We start from the raw sequence: 25658 nt of genomic DNA, 5'->3' as shown, positions 1-25658 counted from the left end.
ACAAAGCCATACAGCTCAACGAAGAGAGCGCGTAAAGCCGGTATTGGATCAGAGAGGGAGAGCAGAATATCATCCGCGTAAAGACTAATGGTGTGAGTGTCCCCTCCAAATTTAATCCCGGTTATACAGGGATGTCGTCGGACTCGAAGGGCCAAGGGCTCCATATCAAGCGCGAATAGAAGGGGCGACAGGGGGCACCCCTGCCTAGTGCCCCTCCCTATGGGGAATCGGGAGGAGGTGTAACCATTGACTCGGACTGTCGCCTTGGGGGAGCGATAACAATTTAGAATTCTGGTGCGTAATTTCTCCCCAAAGCCTGCTCCTACCAGGACCATCTCCAGGTACGGCCAATGCACCCTGTCAAAGGCCTTCTCCGCGTCAATGGCGAGAAGCATGTATTCCCCTTGTGTGCGAGATGCCTTTTCAATCAGATGTAAAATGCGCTTCGTATTGTCGCTTGTTTGTCTCTGAGGGATGAAGCCCGCTTGATCTGGGTCAACCAGGTGGGCCATATGCGGCGCTAGCCGAGTCGCTATAATGCTAGTGTATAATTTAATGTCTATATTCAGCAAGGATATGGGCCTGTAGGCGCCGCAAGCCGTCCTGTCCTTCCCAGGTTTTGGGATAACCACTATCGCGGCCTCCAACATTTCCTCTGGGATAGCTCCCACCTGGTCAAAGGTATTGAACAAGCCCGTCAGTAATGGGGCCACTTGACTGCAGAATGTCTTATAAAAGGCAGCCGTGTAGCCGTCGGGGCCAGGTGATTTACCCATCTTGAGGCGTGAGATTGCCGAGATGACTTCCAATATCTGAATAGCCCTTTCCAGATGGTCCGCTTGTGCCGGGGTCAAAGAAGGCACCTGGGCCGCCTCTATGTAATCAGCACTGATCTGGGCTTCCAGGGGCTCCCCCGTGTAGAGGTCCGCATAAAAATCGCGGAATACTTCCGCTATAGCTGCGTCGTCCGTTACAGCCTCCCCCCCCCCCCCGGGGTCCGGATTGTGTGAACCCCCTGCACCTGTCTAGTCTCCCGTAGCTTGTTGGCCAGGAGGCGGCCGCATCTATCCCCTCCCGCATAATACGAGTGACGGAGCCTAATAGCCGCAAACTCAGCCCTGTCCTGGTCTAAGGCTGCGAGCTGCTTTCTTTCTACGCATATCTGTCACCAAGCACGGGAGGCTCCAGTTCTCTGATGCATTTGTTCGAGTTCCGAAATGCGCTGGGAGAGTGCCGCCCGTTTGCGACTTCGTTCACGGTTATGGGCAGAGGATATAGCTATAAATTCTCCCCTCATGACTGCTTTCAGCGCTAACCACTGCGTCGCTAGAGTCGTGTCTGAGTTAGCATTGTGAGTGAGGAAATTTGTGATGGCTTTCTGGAGCTGTGCTATGACGGAGGGGTGGTGGAGCAATGTGTCGCGCAAGCGCCAGTGTCGGAGAGGCTGCAGAGAGGGCGGGAGCTGGAAGGTAGCCAGAACCGGGGAGTGATCTGAGAGGGAGGCCGTTAAAATTTCAGCGCTTAAAGCGTGGGCCTGAAGTGGTAGGGAGCTAAGAAAATAATCTAGGTGTGCGTACGTTTTATGTGCCCCCGAGTAGAAGGTATAACCTCGACTGGTCGGGTGAAAGTGGTGCCATAGATCCGACCGCCCCACCTCCCGGAGTCGAGCCCGCCCAACAGCCGTCAGGACCCCCCTCTAACCAGTTCTCTGACAGGAACGATCTAAAGTGTTGTCGAAGACAATGTTAAGGTCGCCACCTAGTAGCAGGCGGCGGTCCGCGGCCGCCGCGGCTTCATCGAGGGCAGTGAGGAGGAAAGCGATCTGTCCTTCATTGGGCGCATATATGGAACCAACCCCGAAGGTCACCCCCCCCCGATAGGAACTGATAGGTGAGTAAGCGACCCTTAATCTCCGCCCCTTTTTGTAAGACCCTGCCAGTGAAGGATCAGGATACCAATATAGCTACCCCGGCTGTTTTGGAGTTGGCAGAAGAAAACATCTGTGTAGGGAAGGCCCGGAATTGTAATCTATATTGGTCCTTAGCCAGCAGATGGGTCTCCTGTAGAAGGCATATGTCTGCTTTCGAGTGTTCCAAGTAGCTAAGGATTGCTCTTCGTTTGACGGGATTATTCAACCCTCGTACATTTAGCGTAAGGACTTTGAGGGGTGTGTGTCATCTAGGGACCAGAGGCAGAACAGAGGGCGATGAAGGCCGCCAACCCCATGAAACACACGGGAGCGGCCATCTAGACTGTCAAATCGGTTGTGTGATAACTTTCGAGGTGCAAGAGAAGAAAGTGGACGAGGGAATCCATACCCAAAAAACCCCACCCAGAACCCCCTGATAAACAGCTGTAAAAAAACACTGGCAGCAACAAACAAAAAAGTCAACATCCAGAGAAATTGTCCGTCCCCTTGGGTAGACCAGGGGAGCGTCTGTGTGGGAACCATAATGTGACCAAGGGGGGAGTCTCGGCCCCCCCCCCCCCGCCGCCCACCGGGCATTCTTGGACCAGTTGCGCTAGAATATGCGTGTCCACTGCTCACTCGCCGCCGGGGCCCGCCCCGGCCAGGGCGTCCGTCGCGGAGGCCAGCGCATCCGGCTGGCTCTTTGCTATGTCTGTTTTGTTGGGCCTTCAGGCTCGGCGGCGCCCGCCCCGGCGCCGCCACCCCGACGCAGAGGGCCCGGACCCCGAGCCCGTGCTCTGACAGTCGTCCTCCCCACTCGGCAGCGACAGGTCCAGCAATCGGCAAGATTCAGAGAGTGAGCGCAGCTGGTGGAGCTTGCCGTTGAGTCTAAAGATGAGGCGAAATGGGTAACCCCACGAGTACGGGACACCCTGCTGCCGCAGATGTTCAGTCACGGGGCGAAATTGCCGGCGGCGCTGCAGGGTAATCAGGGCCAGGTCCTGATAGAGCACCGGCGAGTATCCCTGATAGGAGATAGGGTGGAGGGCTCTCGCCTTCGTGAGGATCGCCTCTTTGGTTTTGAAGTCCTGGACAAACACCAATATGTCCGCTGGAGGGGCGTTGGGCCCCCGAGGCAGGCCAACCCTGTGCGCCCTGTCCAAGACTATCTCAGCGCCCTCCGGAGCCGCCAGGATGTGGCGGAACAGGCCCCCAGCGAACGCAAAGAGATCTTTGGTGTCGTCCGATGTCTTCACTCCCCGGATACGGATGTTATGCCTGCGGGATCTGTTTTCCAAATCCTCCAGGTGGAGCTGGACATCCAGGTGCTGATCCTGTAATCGGAGAATCTCCTGTTGGAGCGTGGTCATGTCTGACACTGCGGCATCGCTCTTGTCCTCCAAAGTAGCTACACGCCCCCCAACGTCATCAACATCACGGTGGATCTCCTTTATCTCAGCCGTGAGGTCAGCCTTCACCGTCTGCAGATCCGCCCTGAGAGCCTGAAAGAGGGATTCCATGTACGCTTTGGTGATCGGCTCATCCCCGGTACTGGGAGGCTGCTGAGGAGTCGCCATCGTAGAGGTCACGCCTGCAGGGCCGGGGATAGAGTGAGCGCGCCCAAAGATAACCTTCAAAGGTTTCTGTTTTCTCGACCTAGACGAGGGCATAGTCATGAGGTCTCACCAAAGGTCCCGCACCAGGGGGCGCGTCAAATCCGCTGCCAGATGTCAAGGGACAGCAAGATGTGAACCCCCGGAGCGCGAATTCAGGGCCCTGGATCGTCTCCAAACCACCACTCCCGGCAGCCAAGCAGGGCCAAAGTGAGTGCCTCGCGGGTTTGCCGACTAGCGAGGCACGTCGTTTAACTGAGAATGTAGAGAGGGGGGGTCCACGGATCCCCAGTGGCCAAAGTCTGTCTGCGGCACTCCCCCCTGTTCCGTAGGTTCTTCCACAGGTCCCCCCCTGGGCCTTCGCTGAGTGTGCTAGGCAGGTGCAGGCCTTGTCCCCCTTCAGGCCGACGACCGACTACTTTGCAGGGTTAGGGGTGGTCACAAGGGTCCTCCCACGCCGGTGCACTGGAGGGTCAGACCCCCCGGATCCCCCGGAAAAGGTGGGCGTCTCCTACCTGGTCTCGGCCCTCACGCTCCGTCTGGCCTCCGATATGCCTCAGCCCCTCCGCCTCCGGGCCCATCCGGGCTATGCGGCGGGTCGCCTCCTCCACTCCAGGCCTGGCCTCAACCCCGCGCAATCGGGGAGTAACCGGGCAGGGCGATTCCTTACTGCAGCCGGTGGACGAGGCCTCTGCTATCTCCGCAGCTGGGCGCAAGGCCGTTCCAGGACGCAGGAGGGAGGCAGCCCGCGAGGGCACCAGTGCGTTGGGAGGTCTCCTGAACCGGGCTCCCCCGGCGCGGCGCCCCGCCCGTCCCAGGACCCCGTCCGATGCTCGCCACCAGATACACACCTCACTCGGGGCCGATCTCAGGGGGCAGCCCCCAGCGCCGGCCCAAGTGCCACCAACGCGGGGGATGAACGGCGCCCGCTCCGCACCCGCCGCGGCCCAGGAGTTAGGCCGCCACAAGCCGTCCGGCGGGCCCCAGGACCCCCGCAGCCAGGCCGCCTCGCTCCACCTCCTAGGTCGTCGCAGCTCCCACGATCCGGCGGGTCGCCCCTCGGACGGGACGGTGATTCTCAAGGTGGAGGCCGGGACCGGCTAGCTGGCCTCGGCAATCTCCGCGCCAGCCGCCGCTCCGACAAAGCCTTAGCGCGGCACCCTCTGATGAAGGCCTGGTCGCCTCTCCGCCGTCCGGCACCCGGACGCCCGGAACCTCTGATCGTCGCCGAACCCCGCTGCAGCTGAAGTCAGCACATCTCAGGGCGGTCCCCGGCCAGCGCCAGCAGCCGTCAGCAGGTCCCACAGAAGCTGTACGAAGCTAAGTTCGGTGGACGGCGGGTAGGAGCTCCAGAAAGCACGTCCTACCTCACCGCCATCTTGGCCACGCCCCCGATCGACAAGTTTTAAAAACCAACTAATACAGTATCAATGTTAAGAAAACAGATGTCCTTAAACTTACAAGTAAGACATTTTCCCAGTGTCATACAACGGTGTCTGGTTCCCAAATTTGGAGAAATCTGAGCACCCAAAAAATACAGTGTATATACCTCCAAAAGTGATAAAGCCTGTAAGGAGTTATAAAGTATGTGTTATACACACGATAAGTCATCTTTACGTATCGAAGCGCAAACAATTTCAAAATAGCCACTCTTCTCACTGTCGTATTAAGTATATAAAGCAGCTCACAAATCCCATTAGAAATTATTATACGTTCAAAGTTATAGACATGCCCTATATCGATTACAAATATCATGAAACTGCAACAAAGAAAACAATTGCAATAAGTAAACAAAATCGGGGCATGTTCCCTCAAATGCGGGTGCCATATTTAAAAAGTGCATTTGGCAATAAGCACTTTCAGTTTTAATGTAAAGAAACCCGCAATAGCCTCGAAATGAGGACTGCAGACAAAGTTTAAACAGATTTAGCCCCTTATAAGTCTTAAAGTGGAAATGGTCCACTCGATGTACATGCTATAATGTTAGGCGATGTACCATTAACCCGCATTTTATTTTGGGTGAAACCACTACCCATTTATACATACTTACGGGCTATGTATCTCCCGTGCGTCCGTAATGGTGTGAAAAATTAGATCGAACTGAGCAGCCAGAAAACGCGCCATTTATGCAAAAAAGGAGGAGGATAAACAGCTACACCTGTGAGGAGTTATGGGCCATGTGATTAAAGCCAGCTAATGTCACATGACACTGATGTGTTAAAGTCACGCCATCTTTAAATGATATGTGGATATATATAGACCCGAGCAGTAAAGCTTAAAATACACGGATCTCACGATAGAGTCCCTAGTGTTTAGAAACAACCAAACCCATTTGTTTAATTTGCGCACAAAAAGGGAAAATGTTAAAGGATTAGGTAACAAAGACACCTTTAAAAGGTTGTAAACCATATAGTACATCTTGAGTCATGACACGTGACATCAATATATTGGAGACACGCCATCTTTAAACAGGAGAAAACCCAGTCCATGAAGAGCAAATTACATGCATCTCTCATTATGAACCTGAGTATTATTTGAGTACCCAGATTAATGTATTAAATACAAAGGCATCAGTAATTACCGGATATGCTTCGCAAAAACAAAAAAAGGAGAAGAAGGAAAAGGGAAAAAGAAGGGAGGCAAAACCAGACCAAAATAATGGCCATCACCCGATAACGTCCAACATTATGCTGAGCAGTTTTTTCAGAGATTTTCCTAATTTTGTGAACTTCAACCAATTAAAGTTGTTGCTATGGACCTCTAATAAAAAAAAAAATTTAACAATTAAAGTTGTACTGCATTGAACCTTAGAAGAAAAGCAATTCCAATCTCTAGAATAACATTAGTTACCCGTCCACAAAACCGCATTGACAAGATGTTAACTGTCAGGAAAAAGTAACATCCCATAAAAATCAGCTGATCCATTGTCAAAATAGATTAATTGCACAAGGATGTCATACATACAAAACTCACAATAGTGAGGTCTTAAAGTGTATACACAAATGACCTAAAAACTCCAAGGCAAAATTTGTGGGATGCAGAGTACCATTGATGACCAGATCCGAAGTAATCTCATAAAAAGATTAGGAAACTCATTATTAATATTCAGGCCAAGCGACACAGCCCTCAACCGACAAATCTACAGAGCCTCAGTTTGTCTTGAATAATTGATTTTGTCTCCGCCTCTATCACTGCCCTTCACATGATCCAGGGCATGAAAGGTGATATTGGTCTTGTCTGGATGAGTCATGTGATTATGTTGCACAACAGGCCATCTATCATCCCTATTTCTTATACTCCTCACATGTTCCTGAATGCGGACCTTTAGTCTGTATGCTGCTACCAACATATACCTTTTCACATGCACATTTGATCAAATAAAATACAAAAGTAGTATTGCAATTTATAAACGATGTGATCTTGAATTCCTTAGAATTGTTACACTTGAAACTAGTGAGTAGTCCATAACTACAAATGCAACAGTTACCACATGTATAGAACCCTTGTGGGTTTTCTGGTAGGCAAGTTGATCCTGAAATCTTGGGCTCTCTAACAAAACTTGGACATAACATATCCTTTATTGTTTTCCCTTTACGATATGTGACTCGTGCCTTTAGCGGGACGATGTCTGTAGGGAGAGAGTTGGATTTGAGTGAGTGCCAGTTCCTTCTCAGTATGTTAAAGATATGGCCACTATACATATTATACTCAATTATGAATGCAACCTGAGTTTGGTATGTTTTATTAGCCTGATGAATTTTAGGGACAAGAGTATCCCTTCTCTTCAATTTTTGGATTTTATCTTCAGCTTTTTTGAGGCGGTTTTTTATCATAACCTCTTTTCCTGAAATCCCTCTTGATCTTATCTACATTCTTTTCAAAATGATAGTCTTGACTGCAATTACGGCAAGCTCTTACCATTTCACCGTAAGGTATTGTGGGGATGGTGGACTTGGGGTGGCAGCTTGTGGCATGGAGCACACTGTTGCAAGACGTGGATTTTCTAAAAATATAATGTCACCAACTGTATACAATCTAAGGTCCAAGTACGTGATTTCTTGTTTTGAACTGTTGATCGTAAGCTTAACATTGAAAGTGTTTTCATTGAGATAAGTGAAATATTGGCTAAGATCTTCATCACTGCCTTCCCAAATCAGGAAGACATCGCCAATGCATCTGACGTAAAAAAGGATGTTGTCAATCCAATAACCAACACCAGAGCCCCAGACATGCTCCATCTCATACAACCCCATAAAGAGGTTAGCATAAGATGGAGCAAACGTTTTGATTGTAGAAAACAGTTCATTTTATTCTTTAATCTATAGAAAATTTCTTAAAACACAGCAGACAATGGACAAGACTGCCGGCGCGTTTCGTCCTCAAAACAAAACAACCACTGTTCTTTTCATTTGGGAAGACGCCAACTCACTTCTTGGCATGTCAGATATAGTGCTTCCCCTTGATCCCCTTCTTGCTCTTTTAAGGTACACCAGAGACATACCGCACTCCTTCTGCCGCTTTTTTTCCATGGCTTTTCTCCTAGCCAAGCGCGAGATTGCGCTCCACTGGGGATACAATAAAGCCCCTTCCCCTCTGATTGGCTCAAAAGCATGTCATACTGTGATAATGTTAGTGAGAACTACACCCTCCTCCAACTACCCTTGTCCCGCCCCAGAGATCTTTGGCAGCCACTGCGCGAATACCTCCACACCTTGGACTGTGGTACAATCCATTAAATCCCACTCCTCCTTTCTATCAAAGCTTTCTTCAGTCTTTTTTTACTTGCATTCCTTTACAATTTGGCTCATTGATTTCGCTGATCCGCGATTTCTACTTTTTGCCTCTTATGTTGACTTCACCTCTATGCTATTGTGTAGTTATTATTGCTCTGGTGATTTAATTCACCACAGCTTATCACTGTTGAACTGTTTGTTTTATTTGGAAAATCAATAAGACTCGGGGAAGCACACTACAAGCTAGGGTTTGGCTGGTACCTCTATCCAGCTAACCTGAAAACATTCCACCTGTCTGTCTCCACTCTGCTGGAGGGAAAGCAGGCTTTTGGTGGATTTTCAACATATTTGGTTGAAGTGCCCATATTTTAAATCCTATTGGATGGGGGTACTGGTAGCTGTGAAAGTTATGCTGTAGATCACATGGTTGTGCATAGATCGCCATCTAGTGTTGGGCCCGGATGTTTGCACTTTGTTTTTCTTTGAAGAAGTCTTTGTAGTCACGAGGTAGGGGACTCCACCTTTTGGTGATAGTGCGCATGATCATCGACTCCATCTTCAGATTGGTTTTTTCCGCCATCGGGTTCAGATGTTACTCGCTGCGCTCCGGTTCGACACCGATCCTTTGGCTTCCCTCGGTGCGTAGATGACTCACCTTCAACGGTATTGTTCCGATCCCGTATTCCATTCTTCACATATTGTGTTGGTTTCGAGAAAACCCTCTTTCGATCGTAAAGCTCGTGGTAGGTCGTTGGTCCTAACCGCCTCCATCCGACTTGCAGTCGATGGAACAAACTTCCTTCAAAAACTGCCCTCGGTGCCACGCGAAATACCCGCGCACCGACTCACACGAAGTGTGCAACTTGTGTTTGTCACCTGAACACAAAGAACAGGACTGTGACGCGTGTAGGGCTTTCCGTTCCAAGAAGACGCTTCGCGACCGTTGGGCTGGACGAGGCGACATGCAGAGCCAACACATAGGCTCCATTCCGGACCTCTTCGGAACTGAATCTGAAGAAGCCGGCGACGTAATCGAGGCTGAGGAAGAGCAGGATCCCATTCCTGTTTTGGTGGAGGGCTCCGACCAGGATGACAACATCCCGCATGGACAACGTACTGTAAGTACAGTCCTCTCTTTGCCCCGACTCCCAAGCCAACCTGTTAAAAAGAAGGCTCTGGACCAACCCACGCCCTCGGTCCCCGGTCGGCACCAAGACCACGCTTCCGACACCCCGCCTTGTGGCTCGGCACCGAAGCCTATCCAAAAGCCCTCCGGTTCCGAAAAGCTCCATTCCAAGTCGGGCACCAAGCTAAAGCCTTCGGAATCGAAGACCAAGTCCAGCCCCGATCATCACCACTCGCACCGAAAACCAAATCGGATCCAAAAACACCAGCCCCAAAACCATCGGCACCGAAATTTTCAGCGCCAAAACAGACATACATCCAAAAACTGGCCACATTACTACCTAAGTGACTTTAAAAAGAGGGGCTACTACTGAAAAGGAATACCATATTCCATTAAAGAAGAGAACTGTTGGGACAAATCCTTCCCCTCCTCCTTTTCCTCTTCCTTCTCCACCTTTACCTCTGCCTCTGTCTATGCCCACTTCACCTGAGCACTCATCACCATATATACCTGACGACCAGGGTGATGAGGAGGGGGATGATACTAATGATGACAATCAACCTGCACCTACAGATGAGTGGGATGACTATAACACTGACTCACCCACAGACAATGATCCTAACCTATACCCTACCAGGCCCTCTCCACCAGATGATCGTGTAGGATATATTGAATTGCTAGGCATTAAACAACACATCAAAATCCACACATGTTGCCCATGCTTAAAGGAACGACCAGACATCTAGACTATATATTTAAGGATCCCGTCAGAGCACGCATCTTTACCCCCAGAGTGGACAAAAAATACAAACCTGCACCATCTGATCCAGTCTACATAAGAGGACAATTAACCTTAGACTCATTAGTTGTTTCTATTGCACGCAAAAGGGCAAACTCTCAAACTACTGGAGACGCACCACCCTCAGATAAAGAGTCTGAGATCCTTGACGCTTCAGGAAAAAGAATAGCCCCCCAGGCAGCTAATTTCTGGCACATATCTAATACACAAGCGCTACTGGCTAGATATGACTGTGTGCATTGGGATGAAATGGAACAACTTATCCAATTTTTACCCCAAGAACATAAATCTAAAGCGGAAGACCTGTTACGTGATGTTAAACTAATTTCCAACTATCAAATTTGGCGCTCCCTAGATGCAGCTGATACAGCGGCCAGAGCGGTGAACACTAGTGTCCTTTTAAGAAGGCACGCCTGGCTACGTATATCGGGATTCAAACCGGAGGTTCAGACCTCAATATTAAACACACCATTCGATAAAGAACACCTATTTGGGCCAACAGTAGATTCTTGACTTGAGAAGAGGGAAAAAGATACAGAATTGGCTAAATCAATGGGAGCCCTTCAGTCTCAACAAGGCCATGATTCCTTTTGACGCTCATTTTATCGAGCAGGGTCCAAAACCATGTCCTCTCATCCATATATAAGAACAATAACCAACCCTCAGGTGTCCAAGACTTACTTCAGGGTGGTTATAGAGGAAACAACGGCAAGGGCAGAGGTTGAGGTTCCAGCACACACACCTCCCCCTCTAATACAAAACTGTGTCTTGCCCACAGTTCCCCCCTACCACTTAACACCTGTGGGGGAAGACTGTCACAATTTCTACCAAAGTGGCAGTCAATAACAACAGACAAGTGGGTTTTCCAAATTATCCATTCTGGTTACTGCCTGGAGTTCATCAACACTCCTCCAAACATTCCTCCAAAGTCAAACAAACTTTCAACGGATCACCTACACCTCCTCAAACAAGAGGTGCAATCACTTCTAGCAAAAGAAGCCATAGATGCCGTACCACCAAAACATCAAGGGTCAGGCGTGTATTCCTTTTACTTTCTAATTCCCAAAATGGACGGCTCTCTTAGACCAATATTAGATCTCAGAAAACAAAATGTTTACATTCAGTCAGACCATTTCCACATGGTAACACTTCAACAGGTACAACCTCTTTTGCAAAAGGTCGACTTTCTGTCTACTCAAGACTTAAAGGACGCCTACTTTCATATTCCAATCCACCCAGCTCACCGCAAATATCTCAGGTTTGTGGCTGCAGGTCAACATTACCAATTCAAGGTACTCCAATTCGAAGTCACCACTGCCCCTAGAGTCTTCACAAAGTGTCTGGCGGTAGTAGCTGCTCATCTAAGAAGACAAAGCATCCATATCTTCCCTTACCTGGACGATTGGCTCATCAAAGTCAGCACTTATCAACAAAGCCGCAAGCACACTTCCGTAACCATTCAGTTACTTCACCAACTGGGGTTTACAGTCAATGTGTTAAAATCACATCTTCAGCCAGCCAAAACTCAGAACTACCTAGGAGCCACTTTAGATACTCAAAGGGCTCTGGCTTTTCCCAACGCAGCCAGAATTCGAAACATGCAGGCATTAATTCTCCAGTTTAAAGGCAATCAGTCACTTTCAGCTCGGGTTTTAATGCAGCTGTTGGGAATGATGGCGTCCTGCCTCATGATCGTTCCCCATGCCAGGCTGCACATGCGTCGACTTCAAGAATGCTTAGCCAGTCATTGGGACCAGTCACAAGGTCTATTAACCGATCAAGTGATGGTAAGCGGCTGTACTCATCGCTCTCTGCAGTGGTGGAACAATTTGTCAAAAGGACGGCTGTTCATAGACCTGGTTCCACAGACAAAATTAACAGCGGCCGCGTCCCTAACTGGCTGGGGAGCTCATCTCTAACAACACACAGTGCAAGGTCTGTGGACCCAACAGCAAAGGTTGCTCTACATCAATCATTTAGAGCTGATGGCAATCTTTCTAGCTCTCAAAGCCTTTCAAGATCACCTGTCTGGCAAAGCTGTCTTGGTTTGAACTGACAACATGACAGCTATGTATTACATACAAAAACAGGGGGGACACACTCTCTCCAACTGTCCCGTTTAGCCCAAGACATCTGGAAGTGGGTTTACTCCCTTCAATATCCATCTCCTGGCAGAACACCTCCCAGGAGTCAACAACCTGATTGCGGATCTCCTCAGCAGACCGAGGTATCAAATACACGAATGGGAACTTCACCCTCAAGTTCTCCACCACTACTTTCAAGCTTGGGGAGTCCCTCACATAGACCTGTTTGCGACATCCCAAAATGCAAAATGCCGAAGCTTCACCTCCAAGTATCCACACCCGTTATCCAAAGGCAATTCTCTATGGATGAACTTATCAGGGATATTTGCTTACGCTTTTCCACCTCTCCCACTCATTCCATGAGTGGTATGAAATCTCAGGCAAACATTTCTCACACTAATACTAGTAGCTCCAACATGGGCACGTTAACCCTGGTTCACAACCCTGTTGGAACTCTCTCTGGTACCACATCAATAAATACATTTAACTCCCAATCTCCTCACACAGAGCCATGGAGAAATCAAACACCCAGATCCCAAACAACTGAACCTCGCGATCTGGCTCCTGAAGTCATAGAGTTTGGTAATCTGAACCATCGACCAGACTGTGTGAACATTATTAAGGAGGCCAGAAGGCCTGCCACAAGAGCCTGCTAAGCAGCCAAATGAAAATGATTGTGTTATCTATTGCAATAACAATAAAATCAGCCCTCTGGATGCTTCCATACAGAACATTATCTGTTACATTTGCAGCAGTCATCATTGGCATATTCATCCATCAGACTGCATCTCGCTGCAATTGCAGCATATCTTCAAAATAGACCACATTTATCCCTCTTTAGAGTGCCTGTAATCAAAGCATTTATGGAAGGACTAAAAAGAGTTATACCACGAAGAAATCCACCTCCCCCAGTCTGGAATCTCAATATAGTCTTCACAGGGTTAATGGGCCCACCTTTTGAACCCATGCACAAATGTGAACTACAATTCCTTACTTGGAAAACCGCTTTCCTCATTGCAATCACTTCATTAAGGAGAGTGGGTGAACTTAAGGCACTAGCCATAGAAGAACCCTTTTTCCAGCTACACAAAGATAAAGTGGTTCTTCGTTCCAATCCCAAATTCCTACCTCAGGTAGCATCTGCATTTCATATAAATCAGTCGGTTGAGTTACCTGTTTTTTCCCCTCAACCTGACTCTGTTGCAGAACGAGCTCTACACACATTGGATGTTAGGAGAGCACTGTTGTACTATACTGAAAGAACAAAATCTTTTCGTCAGACGAAACAACTTTGTCGCCTTTGCACTACCTCACAAGGGCAATCCTATATCTAAATCAGGTATTGCTAGGTGGATCGTTAAATGCTATGCAACAGCCAAAAAGACTCTAACGGTACCCCCTAGAGCACATTCCACTCGTCCGCTAGCGGCTACTATGGCTTTCTTAGGGAACATCCCTATGACTGTAGTATACAAAGCTGCAACATGGTCCACACCACACACATTCACCAAGCATTATTGTGTAGATGTGTAGTCAGATAACAAGCTAATGTGGGCCAAGCAGTACTTAGAACGCTGTTTCAGACAACTCCATCAGCTACAGGATTGCCACTGCTTAGGGGAGACTGCTGTATAGTCTATGCACAAGCATGTGATCTACAGCTCACATGCTTCGAACAGAAAATGCTACTTACCCAGTATGCATCTGTTCTTGGCATGTAGAGCTGTAGAATCGGGTAAGTGCGCCCACCCACCACCCCGGGTACCAGTAGCTGCTGTAATTCTCTTGTTACTATTTATACATACACATGGCCATCTCTATTCTTTACTACTACTCCATTCTCTCACCCTCTGTGGCAAAGCAATCTGAAGATGGAGTCGATGACCATCTTCAGAAGGAGTCGCCTACCTCGTGACTACAAAGACTTCTTCGAAGAAAAACAAAGTGCAAACATCCGGGCACAACACTAGATGGCGATCTATGCGCAAGCATGAGATTCTACAGCTCTACATGCCAACAACAGATGCATACTGGGTAAGTAGCATTTTCCTTGAGGATCTCTTTTTCAGGTAGATTCAGCATGTCGTGCTCTCTCTTTCTCGACTCGACTCGGACTGCATGAATGCTTTCCACTTGTATGCATTTCTCTTTGTCTTCTTCCTCCAGGGTCTGAGCATGGCAGACCAGTGGTCATCATCCTTGACCCACTCCACTTATCGGTATTTTGTGTCAGGCCTGGTGGCCATCTGTGTAGGGCTGACTACTCGATTTAATGATGAAATATGTCCGAAGTAATTGTGCATAATATACAGTATATATGTACTTCTGCTATAATATTGTACTGCCTGTGTGCATTCTTCTTTATCTTTAGTACCACATGTACCGATAGGCAATGCTTAATTTGTAAAAGAAATAAGTGCAGGTGCCCTAGGTTTTTCTCAGAAGCCCGCTTCCAGTGCTGCCAAATACCAGCGTTGTTGAATACTAATGCTATCTCATCTTGATTCCATCTCATGCCTCTTTCTTCCACCACCCTACAGTCCTTATCTATTTATCTCACTCTTGTAGGTTCTCTTTCGTCAATGTTTTCTCCCTTTGTTACTGTTTTCCTTCCTTTCTCTTCCCCATTCTTTCCTCTTTTTCAGCCTTTCTCTGCCTTGCTCGGAGTCAAAGTCTCATGTTGAAAAGTAAACCACTGGCCCCACTCATCAGTGCTGGAACAAACTAGGACTGTTTATAGGGTAATGCAGTTTCACACAAAGACGGAAACAGTTTTTGAGTTTTTAACTATGTTTTTGCTCCCTTTTGTATTGCAGATGGCCCAGAGAGTTCCTTGGTACTTGAAAACCAACCCCCTCTGGCAGATGGCACGGCCGTACTGGTGTTAAAGGGCAGAATGAAGGGCATCCAAGGACACTGCAATTCATGCTACATGGACGCTGCGCTCTTTAGGTACAGGGTCTGCGCCTTTACCTTGGTCGCTTGGACTGGGGTCTTGGAGTCTCTGTCAATAGAATCAACCTTAGCGGTGCTCTGTCCGAGCTGCTCTCGGTTCATGAACAAAAGGATCAATAGCTGCTAGGGGCAAGTCTAGCTTCTTATAGATCACCTAGACATACATAAATATGTACATTTGAACGCCCTAATTAGAAAAGTCACTCTGATCATCCTGGTCTCCCCTCATGGTATGAAATGAAATAAAGGGTCTGGGGAATGTATGCATTTGTTTTAATTTTGAAGGCACATCATTACATAAAAGAAAACATTCATAAAAAAGAAAACATATAGTTCATCTCATTAACACAATAAGTTTGCACATTTCAATCTGTATACAAAGTTTAATAGATAGAAACCCAGTTAAGGAAATTAATTTACCCATGGGCGTATCTACTTCTGGAGTCTCCATCAGACCCATAGTGAATAAAAAGTCAATTGTTAGGAGTTTGCGGATCCCATCTTCCTGGCAGACAAATAGTTTGTATTAGTGATGTTGATGAGACAGTGAGTTGAGAGAAATGTAAATGTAAGATTGATTGGTGCATAAGACCGAGAAAGAGAAGGTTGTATGCTTTGAAAAGAAAATGCTAGAGGCTAGATCAAGAGGACGGTGAAAGCACATGTGTCTGTGATTTCGTGGAGTTTATGGATCATTTCAGGCTGAAATAAGGACTTCTGAAATATTGTAAGCTCACAATGGTGCAGCAGGTGAAAGATGGCACAGTGGAAATAGATTCCATTCGTTTTTTTTTTTTTAAATAGTTTTTGTCCGTCAACAAACACATAAATTGCAGGCCCCTGAAATCCCAGAGGTACCTGCCGAAGCATTGCAACCATGATCTCATTGACATTTTACATTGGTAGAATACTTGAAAATGCACTACATTTGAAAAACAAACCCCCAACCCCTCCCCCCCCCCCCACCAACTCCCGGATCCCCCCCTCCCCGACCGCACCATACCATGACCAATAAGCAACATCCTGTATGAGCATAAGCTAGACAGTTCCGACCCCGGGCCCAGAGTAAGCCCTCCCGCCCCAGGGGAACTAAAGGGACCCCTCCTCCCGCTCCTCCGGGATTGGCTCCAGGGGGATACCCCTGTAATCTGCCCAACGCTTCCATATCTTATAATGTTTACATGGACACCCCCTGGCTGCAAATATGGGGAGCTCCAAACCCATGCTAAAGTCCAGACCCCTCTTCCACACGTTCAGAGAGGGAGCCACCGGAGCCTTCCATGCCCGGGCGATATCCCTCTTGGCCAGTGTAAGGCCCAACAGTAGCAGGTGTCCACCAATATCATCCATGACGTGCAGAAGTGTCAACTTAGGGTCTGTGGGGAGATCCCAACCCAGCACCTCGGATAGGCAGGACAACACCCCTCTCCAAAAGCGAGATAATGACCCACAGAGCCATACCGTATAATAGAAGGAGCCCTCCTCCCGCCCACATCGGAGACACTCCGGAGATGCGATCAGTCCAGCCCGCCATAGCCTCCTACGGGTAAAATAAGCCCTGTGCAAGTATTTAAATTGGATGAGTCGTAGTCGACTAGCTATGGCTGCCCCTCGGGGCGAGGCCAGCGCCTCCATCCAGTCCGTCTCGTCAAGGGGACCAACATCACCCTCCCATTTCCCCTTTAGATGCTGGAGCGAGGGGGAACTGTGAATGACGAGCGTTCTGTATATCTTGGAAATTTTCCGCTCTTGGAGGTCCCCCATGAAGAGCTTCGCTTCCACTGGGCTAAACTCAGCTATGGAATCCAAGTCCGCTAGGCTAGGGGAGAGTGCATGGCGGAATTGGAGGTACCTATAGAACTGTGTCCGGGGCATGCTGAATTCTTGTTGTAGATCTTGAAAGGACTTCAAGGCACACTCCCGTACCACATCGCCTATGGTGGAGATGCCTATCCGATCCCACCCCTCAAACCCGGACAGGACCGCCATCTGTGGTAATCGCCCATTGTGCCACAAGGGGGTTTCCCGCGTGAGCACGTTCCACCACCCAATTCGTGTCCGTGCCTGGCGCCAAATCTGAAAAACTACCTGCGTCGCCGGTGGCAAGCGTGCCCGAAGCGGGCGGAGTATAACAGGGTGTGTATTGTGTGTGGGACCATGAGTTTCCGCTCCATCGCGTAGGCCGGATCCCCCCTATCCCCATACCACCACTCATTCAGAACTAGCAGGTGGGAGGCCTGATAGTAGGAAAGCATATCCGACGTAGCCAGTCCCCCTTCGTAGGTTGAGAGGAAACACATCCGCAGGCCCACCCGAGCCGCCCCACCCTCCCACAGGAACTGTCCCAGGGTTGAGTTCACCCGACGGAACCAGCCCGGTGGAATCCTATACGGATGATTCTGTAGCTGGTACAGAAGAAGGGGAAGGGCCACCATTTTAAAAATCGCAGACCGACCGAATATGGTGAGCGGCATGCAGGCCCACAATTTGATGTCTTGGCAAACGCGATCCCACACGGGCACCACATTACGGTCCCAAGAAACCGCCGGGGTAGTTAATAAGAACACCCCTAAATACTTGAGTCCCCCCGCCGCCATCCGCTCCGTGGAGGCCCACTCCCGCAACTGAGTCGGACCCCCCGGTACCCACAGGTTAGACTTCCGGGGATTCATGAAGAGACCCGAAGTCTCACCAAAGATCTGCATAATACGGAGTAACCAGGGCCCCGTGCGGTCAAGAGCTGTCAGAAAAAATAGGACGTCATCCGCATAGAGAGCAATGCGATCGGACAGTCCATTCTCCCACTCAAAGCCGGAGATTTGCGCGTCTATCCGCACCCAGGCTGCCAAGGGCTCCATAGCCAGGGCAAACAGATATGGGGACAGGGGGCACCCCTGGCGTGTTCCACGTTGTACGGGGAAAGTCGTTGAGGTCGCCCCCGCTACCCTGACCGAGGCCGTAAGCTCCGTGTATAGAAGCCGCACGTAGGATATGAACCGCGGACCAAAATTCAAGCGTTGCAGCAGCAGGAACAGATATTGCCAGCTGAGGGAGTCGAACACCCGATCCATGTCCGCCAACAACAGGGCTGCTGGGACCCCCACCTGCTGTACCTCAGTAATCGCAACATGGGCCCGCCGAATATTATGCCGCGTAAACCCTGCCTGATCCGGGTGAACCAACGAGGTGATGTATGGTAAGAGGCGGTTGGCCAGGGCTTTCGCCAGGATTTTGGCCTCCACGTTGAGGAGGGAAATCGGACGATACGAGGCGTGCTCCTCCGGGGGTCTGCCTGGCTTGTGGAACACCACAATTTCAGCATGCCTCCAGTCCCGAGGTAACAATCCACAGTCTCGAGCCTCCTCCACCACCGCCGTATAATGTGGACCTAATTGGAGGAAGTACTTCTTGAAAAACTCACTCGGGAACCCATTTGGGCCCGGGGCCTTGCCCGGGTTGAGGCCACCCAGCGCCTCCCCAAATTCCTCCACCGTAAACGGGAGATCCAATTTAGTCTTTGCCGCCTCTGATAGGGCCGTGATAGGGTGATCACGTAGGAATCGCACTACTTCCGTTTCTGTGAGGCATTCACGGGGACTATATAGGCCTGCATAGTATGTAGCAAAGCTATTAGCGAGCGCACCTGGATCCGCAAGAGGCGTGCCCTCCGGGTCTACGATCCCCGGGAGATCCTGGGTATGATGCACACCCTGACACAGCCTGTGTAGCATTGCGCCTGATTTATCCCCCCCATTGGTACACCCGACTCCTGGTGGCCAGCCAAGCCTGGCGTGCCTCGTCGAGCAAGATAGATCCGTACGTCTGCTGTGCGTATAGTAGCTGCCCCCCCATCCTCCCGGCCCCTACGCTCCAATTCCGCGACCTCGGCCTCCGCTTGAACCAGCCCCGCTCGGCGCTAGCGCCGGGCCGCTGCGCAGTATGAAATATTCGCCCCGCGCAGTGTCGGCTTCAGCGCCTCCCACAACATGGCCGCCCCGGACACGGATCCCACATTCAGTGTCAAGTATTGATCTAATGCCGTAGTCATATGAGCCCTATAGCCGTTTTGTTGCAGGTGCCACACCGAGAGCCGCCAACAAAACGGGCGCCCCGCGCCCCCCATCCGTAGGACCGCCGACACTGGGGAATGGTCCGAGAGCCCTCGCGGAAGAATCTCCGCTTCCTCCAGACAGGACTCCGCGGCCCCAGAGAGGAAAATGTAGTCGAGGCGGGAGAAGGAGCCATGTTCCGCCGACAGGTACGAAAATGTAGTCGAGGCGGGAGAAGGAGCCATGTTCCGCCGACAGGTACGTGTATTCGCGGGCAGTGCTGTGGCAGCGCAGCCAGGCATCCACCCATACTAGGCCACCGACCAGCGCATTAAGTTTCGTTGGCCCACCCTCCCCTCGCCCCCGGCCCCCCGACTGTCGGTCTCTAGGGAGATCCATCACATCATTCCAGCCTCCCCCTATAATCCCCAGAGCCTCTGGGATGTCCGCCCAGCACGCCATGAGTTGTTCAGCAAATGTCCAGGACAAGGGGGGGGGGGGCGTATACGCTACCAAAAACTACCTGTTCCGCCCCTATCTGCCCCAGAGCAAAGATATATCTCCCATGTGTGTCTGCCCAAGTCCGGTGATGCGTAAATGGGACCCGCTTGTGTACCAATATGCCTACACCCCGGGAACCCTGAACAAACCCCGAATGATATACTTGTGTGTAACCATAGCGCTGGAGGCAAAGGACTTTTGTCCCCAACAGGTGCGTCTCCTGCAGGAGCAGTACATCCGCCGCGGCCCTCTTTGCGTATTGCAGGATAGCCCCCCTCTTGATTTTGTCTAGGGCACCCCAAACATTCCAACTCAACACTTTGACTGTGGCTAATCGCTCACTAGTCCCCCGGGAATCTGCCGCCATGGGAGGAATAGCAATGGTATGATAGCAACAAAGAGACCCCGGCGTCCATCTCTGCCCATGCCCAGCTCTGTATAAAAGTGCGGTCAACACCCAACCTAAAACCCCGGCTACCCAACACACCCCCCGACCCCGCCTCCCCCACCCCATACCTCACAAACACTGAAGTACCTGTCGCGGTGAGAGACATCCCAAGGCCCCAACCGTGAACCGCAGGAGTTCCCAACCAATGGATCCCCAACTTGCCTCCCACAACTAAAACACAGAATCCCCACCCGTAACCTGCTACGGTGGTATCTGCCCTTCACTCCATTCTCCGGGGCGAGGCAACCCCGCGCACAAAGGAAAGTGAAGCAGCCGACGGCTAGCCCATGAGGCAAAAGCAAACAGAACCCAAGCCCATGGAGCTCCCAGGCCCTCAGGCTCCAGACGGCAGATGACCAGTCTCCGGGCCAGCCCCACGCCGGGCCCCCCCGGACTTATTGCGACGGCGGGATCTGGAACGCCATTGTCTCTTTGAATTGTTTCCCGCCGCCTCATTCTGGGACGAGTCCGATTCCCTACCCGGGGGTGTATGAGGACGCAGCTTTACTGTCTCATCCGTCCATTTGAATACTTCCTCCGGCGAATCAAAGGACAATGTACGAGTCTCATAGACAACCCTCAGGCGATCTGGATAGAGGAGGGAGTAGGATAGATGAAGCTCTCGCAGCCGAGCCTTAGCCGCTAGGAAGGACTGGCGCTGCTGTTGGACCATGCGCGTGTAATCCGGGAAGACGAGGATGCAGGAGTTTTCAAAGTGAAGACTGGCCTGGCGTAGAATAACATCCCTGTCATGGTAATTAAGGATTCTGGCGATGACTGGCCGCGGACGGGCCCCCACCGGCAGCTTCTGGATGAGTGCTCGGTGCGCCCGCTCCACCACGAAGCAGCGGGACAGCGATTCAGGCGGGAGCCAGTCCTCCAGCCATTGGGAAAGAAAGCGCTCCATGTTACTCCCCTCGCAGCCTTCCGGAAAACCCACAAAGCGCAAGTTGTTTCTGCGGGCCCGCCCTTCTGCGTCCTCGACCCTGCCCGCTAGGCCCCGCTGCGTCGACTCCAAGGCCGCCACCTGCTTCCTCAGCGTCGCCACCTCATCCTCCTCTCCCGACACCCTGGTTTCAGCCTCTGTGATGCGGGCGACCGCATTGTGTAGATCCTGGTGCAGCAGCATCACATCCGAGCCAACTGCCCCAATCTTGGCGTCCAGCATGTCTCGAGACTGCGTTATAGCTGCCAGGAGGGCAGTGTTGTCCGGGTTCACTGCCGAGGAGCCCCCCGCGGCCGTCCCGGCCAGGCCCGGGCCCGTGAATTTATCAATCGGCCCTTGTTTCGCCGCGCCTCCACCATGCTTGTCCTTGGTCATTGTCGCAGACCCCACTCCAAGGCCACAGCCGCTCAAGACCAGGCGGACCCGAAGGTAGGTCCCCTTCGCAGCCTACGATGCCGCCTCCGGGATGTTGCCCCTGCGGAGAGTCCTAAGCGCCAAACGTCAGGTGAGAGCCGTAGGGATCAGGGTCCTGGCTACCCCGCCCCAGGCACCCAGCCGCCGCCGCCTGGTCCGCGTGTCACCGGCCTGTTCCGGACTAGGCCCAATCTCCGCCAGAAGGATCCAGCCGCCACCTCTCAAATAATGCCCCGTGGAGGGCGCAACGTCCGCACTCAACTAGCCGGCCAACCGAGGCAGGTCCCTCAGTCTCGGGGTTTCAGGATGCTGCAGCCGTCCCTGACCGGGCCGGAAATCTGTCCGTCCGTCCCAGCCGCCCCCAGCAGATCTCCTCACCCGCCGCGACCCGAATCGGCCGCCGAACCCCTGAATCTCTGGTGCAGTGGGGGGGAGGGGTGAAGAGTGCGGCCCCCGGAGAGCGCCGCTGGTGCGGGGCCCACTGCCCAGCCGGAACACTCACCGCACCTCTCCGCTACTCGTGCTCCACCAGGCCAGGACGCCCCAGGAAGCCTCCGCTGGTCCCCTCCAGGCTGGGCTGATTTGTCTTTCCCCAAGGCGCTGCTCCGCCGCCACCATCGGACCACAGCTGGGCTCAATGTGGGTCCCCGCCACAGCTCCACGCATCAAGGCCTGGCCCCGCCTCTCCGCACACTGGAGGCCGCGGCTCACAGCGCCACACTAGGTCTGAAAGCGCTGCTCAATCGTCTGGCGGCTCACGGGTGGGGACTCCAGTCCTCCAAAGTCGCTCGGGCTGCCGCCGCTGCCCATCGCATCTCACAGCCGTCAAGCAGGGCACCTCAGCTCCGGGGAACAGGATGATGTGTAGGATATCTGTATCGGGCAGGTGGGAGACGACTCAAAGCCCGTCCACCATCTTGGCTCACCAAGCCACGCCCCCCCTTCCATTCGTTTTTTGGTGATTTTAGCGTGCGATCACTATCCGCACCACATAGTAGGGGCCATATTAAAAAGCATTTTGGGATTAAATTTACGATTATATTTAGCATAAATGACATGATACATGACGAAGGTCCTCCGACATCAAGGACCACTGCCTAATCTCTTGTTGAGCTGAAACTGTCAGGATAGACTGTCGGTATCGGTGTCCTCAGGTTGGCCCGTGAGCCGCAGAAGTCTTCCAACTAGATAAGTAGATTTTACTCCTGGAAAGAGGTTATGCGCTAACCAGTGCCATAGGACGTTCAGTTGTCTTTTATAGGCACATTATTTATTTTTATTTTTCCAGAGTTCACAGTTACCAGGTACTGTCCAGTCCTGTTTGTTTTGTCACCTCCACCCAATTTGAGGAATAGAGTATCTTTCTTCTGCTCAGCACAGAGTGTATGGGCAGGGTGTCACTCCTTGACAGCAAAAGCAGTCTCTACTGTCTATACTCCGTATACTTGAGCACGTAGGGTTAGATTTTCAAAGAAATGTCAAACAATCCATTTAACTCTAGCGGGCGAAGGTTCTCTAGCATCTTTGGTCCTCAAGGTGGTGAATTGTTTTTGAGTGATCACTTCATTTTCTTGATTTAAATAAGCTTCAGAGCATGAGTTTCTGATGACTGATGTATTCCAAGACGAGCTACTTCTTTTTTCCAATCAACTGCAAATCAAGATTTCTGCCTCTTCAAGAAGTGCTCTGTCAATCAAATGTGTGTCTTGAGATTTTAGTTTCTTTCTTAAGTCCATAGTTAATGGGAGCCATCTGGCATCTGCTTTGAATTGAGATGTAGATGTCATCAGCCTCCATTGCAGTGGTGGGAAATCTGGTTGGAAGCTTTTTCCAGACCTTTCTTTCCTGGCAGCCTTTTAAGATACTTTCCTGTCCAGACTCCATAGGCAATTTGGCTCACTTGCCTTTGCCATGACAACCATGTCTATATAGACCATGAAGCAGTGACCAAACTCCTTGGCCATCCTTGCAATTGTGTTGTAGGTAGATTTTGATTTCTCTGTTGCCCTCTTTATGTGTTGATCCCAAAGCAGGTTGTTTGAGGCTACTGAGCCCGTGTATGTAAATGTCTTGACTTCTTCAATTTTTTTAAATTCTCGGTATGGTTCGTTTTCTGCTTTTCCAAAAAATCATGATGTTTGTTTTGGAGTTATTTATTTCGAGGATGTTCATTTTCGAATATTTAGTTATTGTGTCAAATTAGGCTTGGAGTCAGAATGCAGTTGCTTGCATATAATAGGGCCAGGATGGAAAGCTGCAGATAAATGGGACATCTGAGGCAGCTTTTTGCATTTCTTCGTGCATGTCATTGGTGTATAGAGAGAACAGTATGAGAATTAAAAGGCATCCATGTCTCACCCCATTTGCGGTTGTAATTTTGCTTAGGGTGGATTTGTGGTTGAGCTTACTTGTGTTGTAGTATCTGAGTAGAACATTCCCATAGTCTTGGCCTTGCCGCTGGGTCAAAAGGAACTGTAAAATTCTGGAAGGCTACATAGAAAGGTTTTTTTTAATGTGTTGAAATTATATGTGATGTGTGATATTGAATATCTGGTCTATTGTAGAAAGGTTGACGCTAAAGCCACCTTGGATCATGTTCAGGATTTTCTCTTGTTTAATCCAGTCCTCTAGAGCATTGAGTATCAACCTGGAATAGATTATATAGTCTATCTCGATTAGACTGATGGTTCAATAGGATTTTACATCTCCTTTTCTATAGTGGAATGATCACACTGTTTCTTCACAAAGGGGAACGGAAAGGAAGTGGCAATTCAAATGGCTACAAAATACGTTGGTAAGATTCTCAACCTCCACTCTGGCAGTGTTTTAACAATTTCACTTGAATCATGTTGAGGCCCAGTGCTTTCCCTGTGGCAAGATTGTTTATTGTGGTTTTGCTCATCTCTTCGTTGTTCAAAGAAAGCTCAACTGGGATTAGGCTGTGACTTCGATTCCTGTAAGTTCACTGCTTTAAAGCACTAAGTGTGAATGAAGCTTTGTTGAAATGAAGACTGAATTAAAATGATACATCATGTACAGTGGGAAAGAGTAATAATAAATTATGGAATGTGGCGTGTCTCGTTAAAATCAAAAGGAAGGAACCCTTCCTTCCTTTCTACTTGAAGACTGGACGGAGTTGGCAGAACAACAAGCATAAGTAATACTTTTAAATAGTGTGCAAAAGTCTTAAAGTGGGAAATATTTATGAGAAGAGCTATATATTTCTTTCTGGTTTTGTTTTCCTTTTGTTCTTTCTTTTGGAAGTTGGTTTTGGTTACTTTCTTTTGTAAAGAGGAAGGTGTGTCTCATCTTCTTTCTTTTTGTACTGCTAATAACCTAAGACGTCTTCGTAATGCGAATTCGAGCTCAACATTGGATGGCATTATTCAGAATGTTCTGGTTTTGGTGGAATTTTTCTCACACTAGTTGCTTCTGACTGGCATATATGTTTGTGAAACAGTAGATATTTATACAGATGTCGCCAAATGGGAGCAAAAGACCCTTTTGTAGGAAGTAGTTGAGGGTCGCAAATTTCCATCAGAAACAGACCAGTCATCTAGTTGGATTACTAAGGCAGTCAAAGCCTTTATTCCAAATGTCCAAGGGCGGTCAGTGATGGACAGATTTAGACAGCGTTGGTCAAGAGTTATGCCAACTGTCTGATGTGGGCATGGTCCAGGCCTCTAGCATATTTCACACACGGATTTGGTCTTTGGGCGGTGCACACCTTGTTTCTCTCATCTTGCCTACATTATGAGGTTGATGAATGGGTGTTTCCATCATTTCAGCTTTTTTCATTCTGTTTGCTCAGATATGCAAGTGGTTCACCTTCCTGTAGCTGGACCGAACATCTTGCTGTGATGCACCTCTCTTGGCATATTGTCCCCAATCCAGGGACCCTCTGGCGTATGGCTGTGTCTGTCAGTTAGATGGTCACACTGCTTTTTTTAAATAAATAAAAAATAGTTTATTATGATTGATTAATTAAAATCTTACATAAGAACACTTATGGGATTATTGCCATAGTAAAATTGGTTTCAGATCAACCAGTAGTTCAATATGAGATATTACCGTAAATGCA

The 25658-nt window shown here is 49.8% G+C and overlaps 1 protein-coding gene across 6 annotated transcripts in view; it reads left to right on the top strand.

Moving 5' to 3' along the window:
- Nucleotides 1–25658, top strand: part of LOC146830504 (ubiquitin carboxyl-terminal hydrolase CYLD-like) — a 493223-nt gene that overhangs the window by 367360 nt on the left and 100205 nt on the right. For all 6 annotated transcript variants that reach the window (XM_085604702.1, XM_085604701.1, XM_085604700.1 and 3 more), the window contains one exon: nt 15081–15216. In XM_085604702.1, coding sequence (XP_085460828.1) covers nt 15081–15216 — 136 coding nt within the window. The remainder of the gene's footprint in view (nt 1–15080; nt 15217–25658) is intronic.

The sequence above is a fragment of the Triturus cristatus genome, chromosome 5_1 (assembly GCF_964204655.1).
Source record: "Triturus cristatus chromosome 5_1, aTriCri1.1, whole genome shotgun sequence".
In the NCBI taxonomy this organism is placed as follows: domain Eukaryota; kingdom Metazoa; phylum Chordata; class Amphibia; order Caudata; family Salamandridae; genus Triturus; species Triturus cristatus.
Note: the sequence above shows the minus strand (reverse complement) of the source record. Positions and strands in the feature narration are given on the sequence as shown.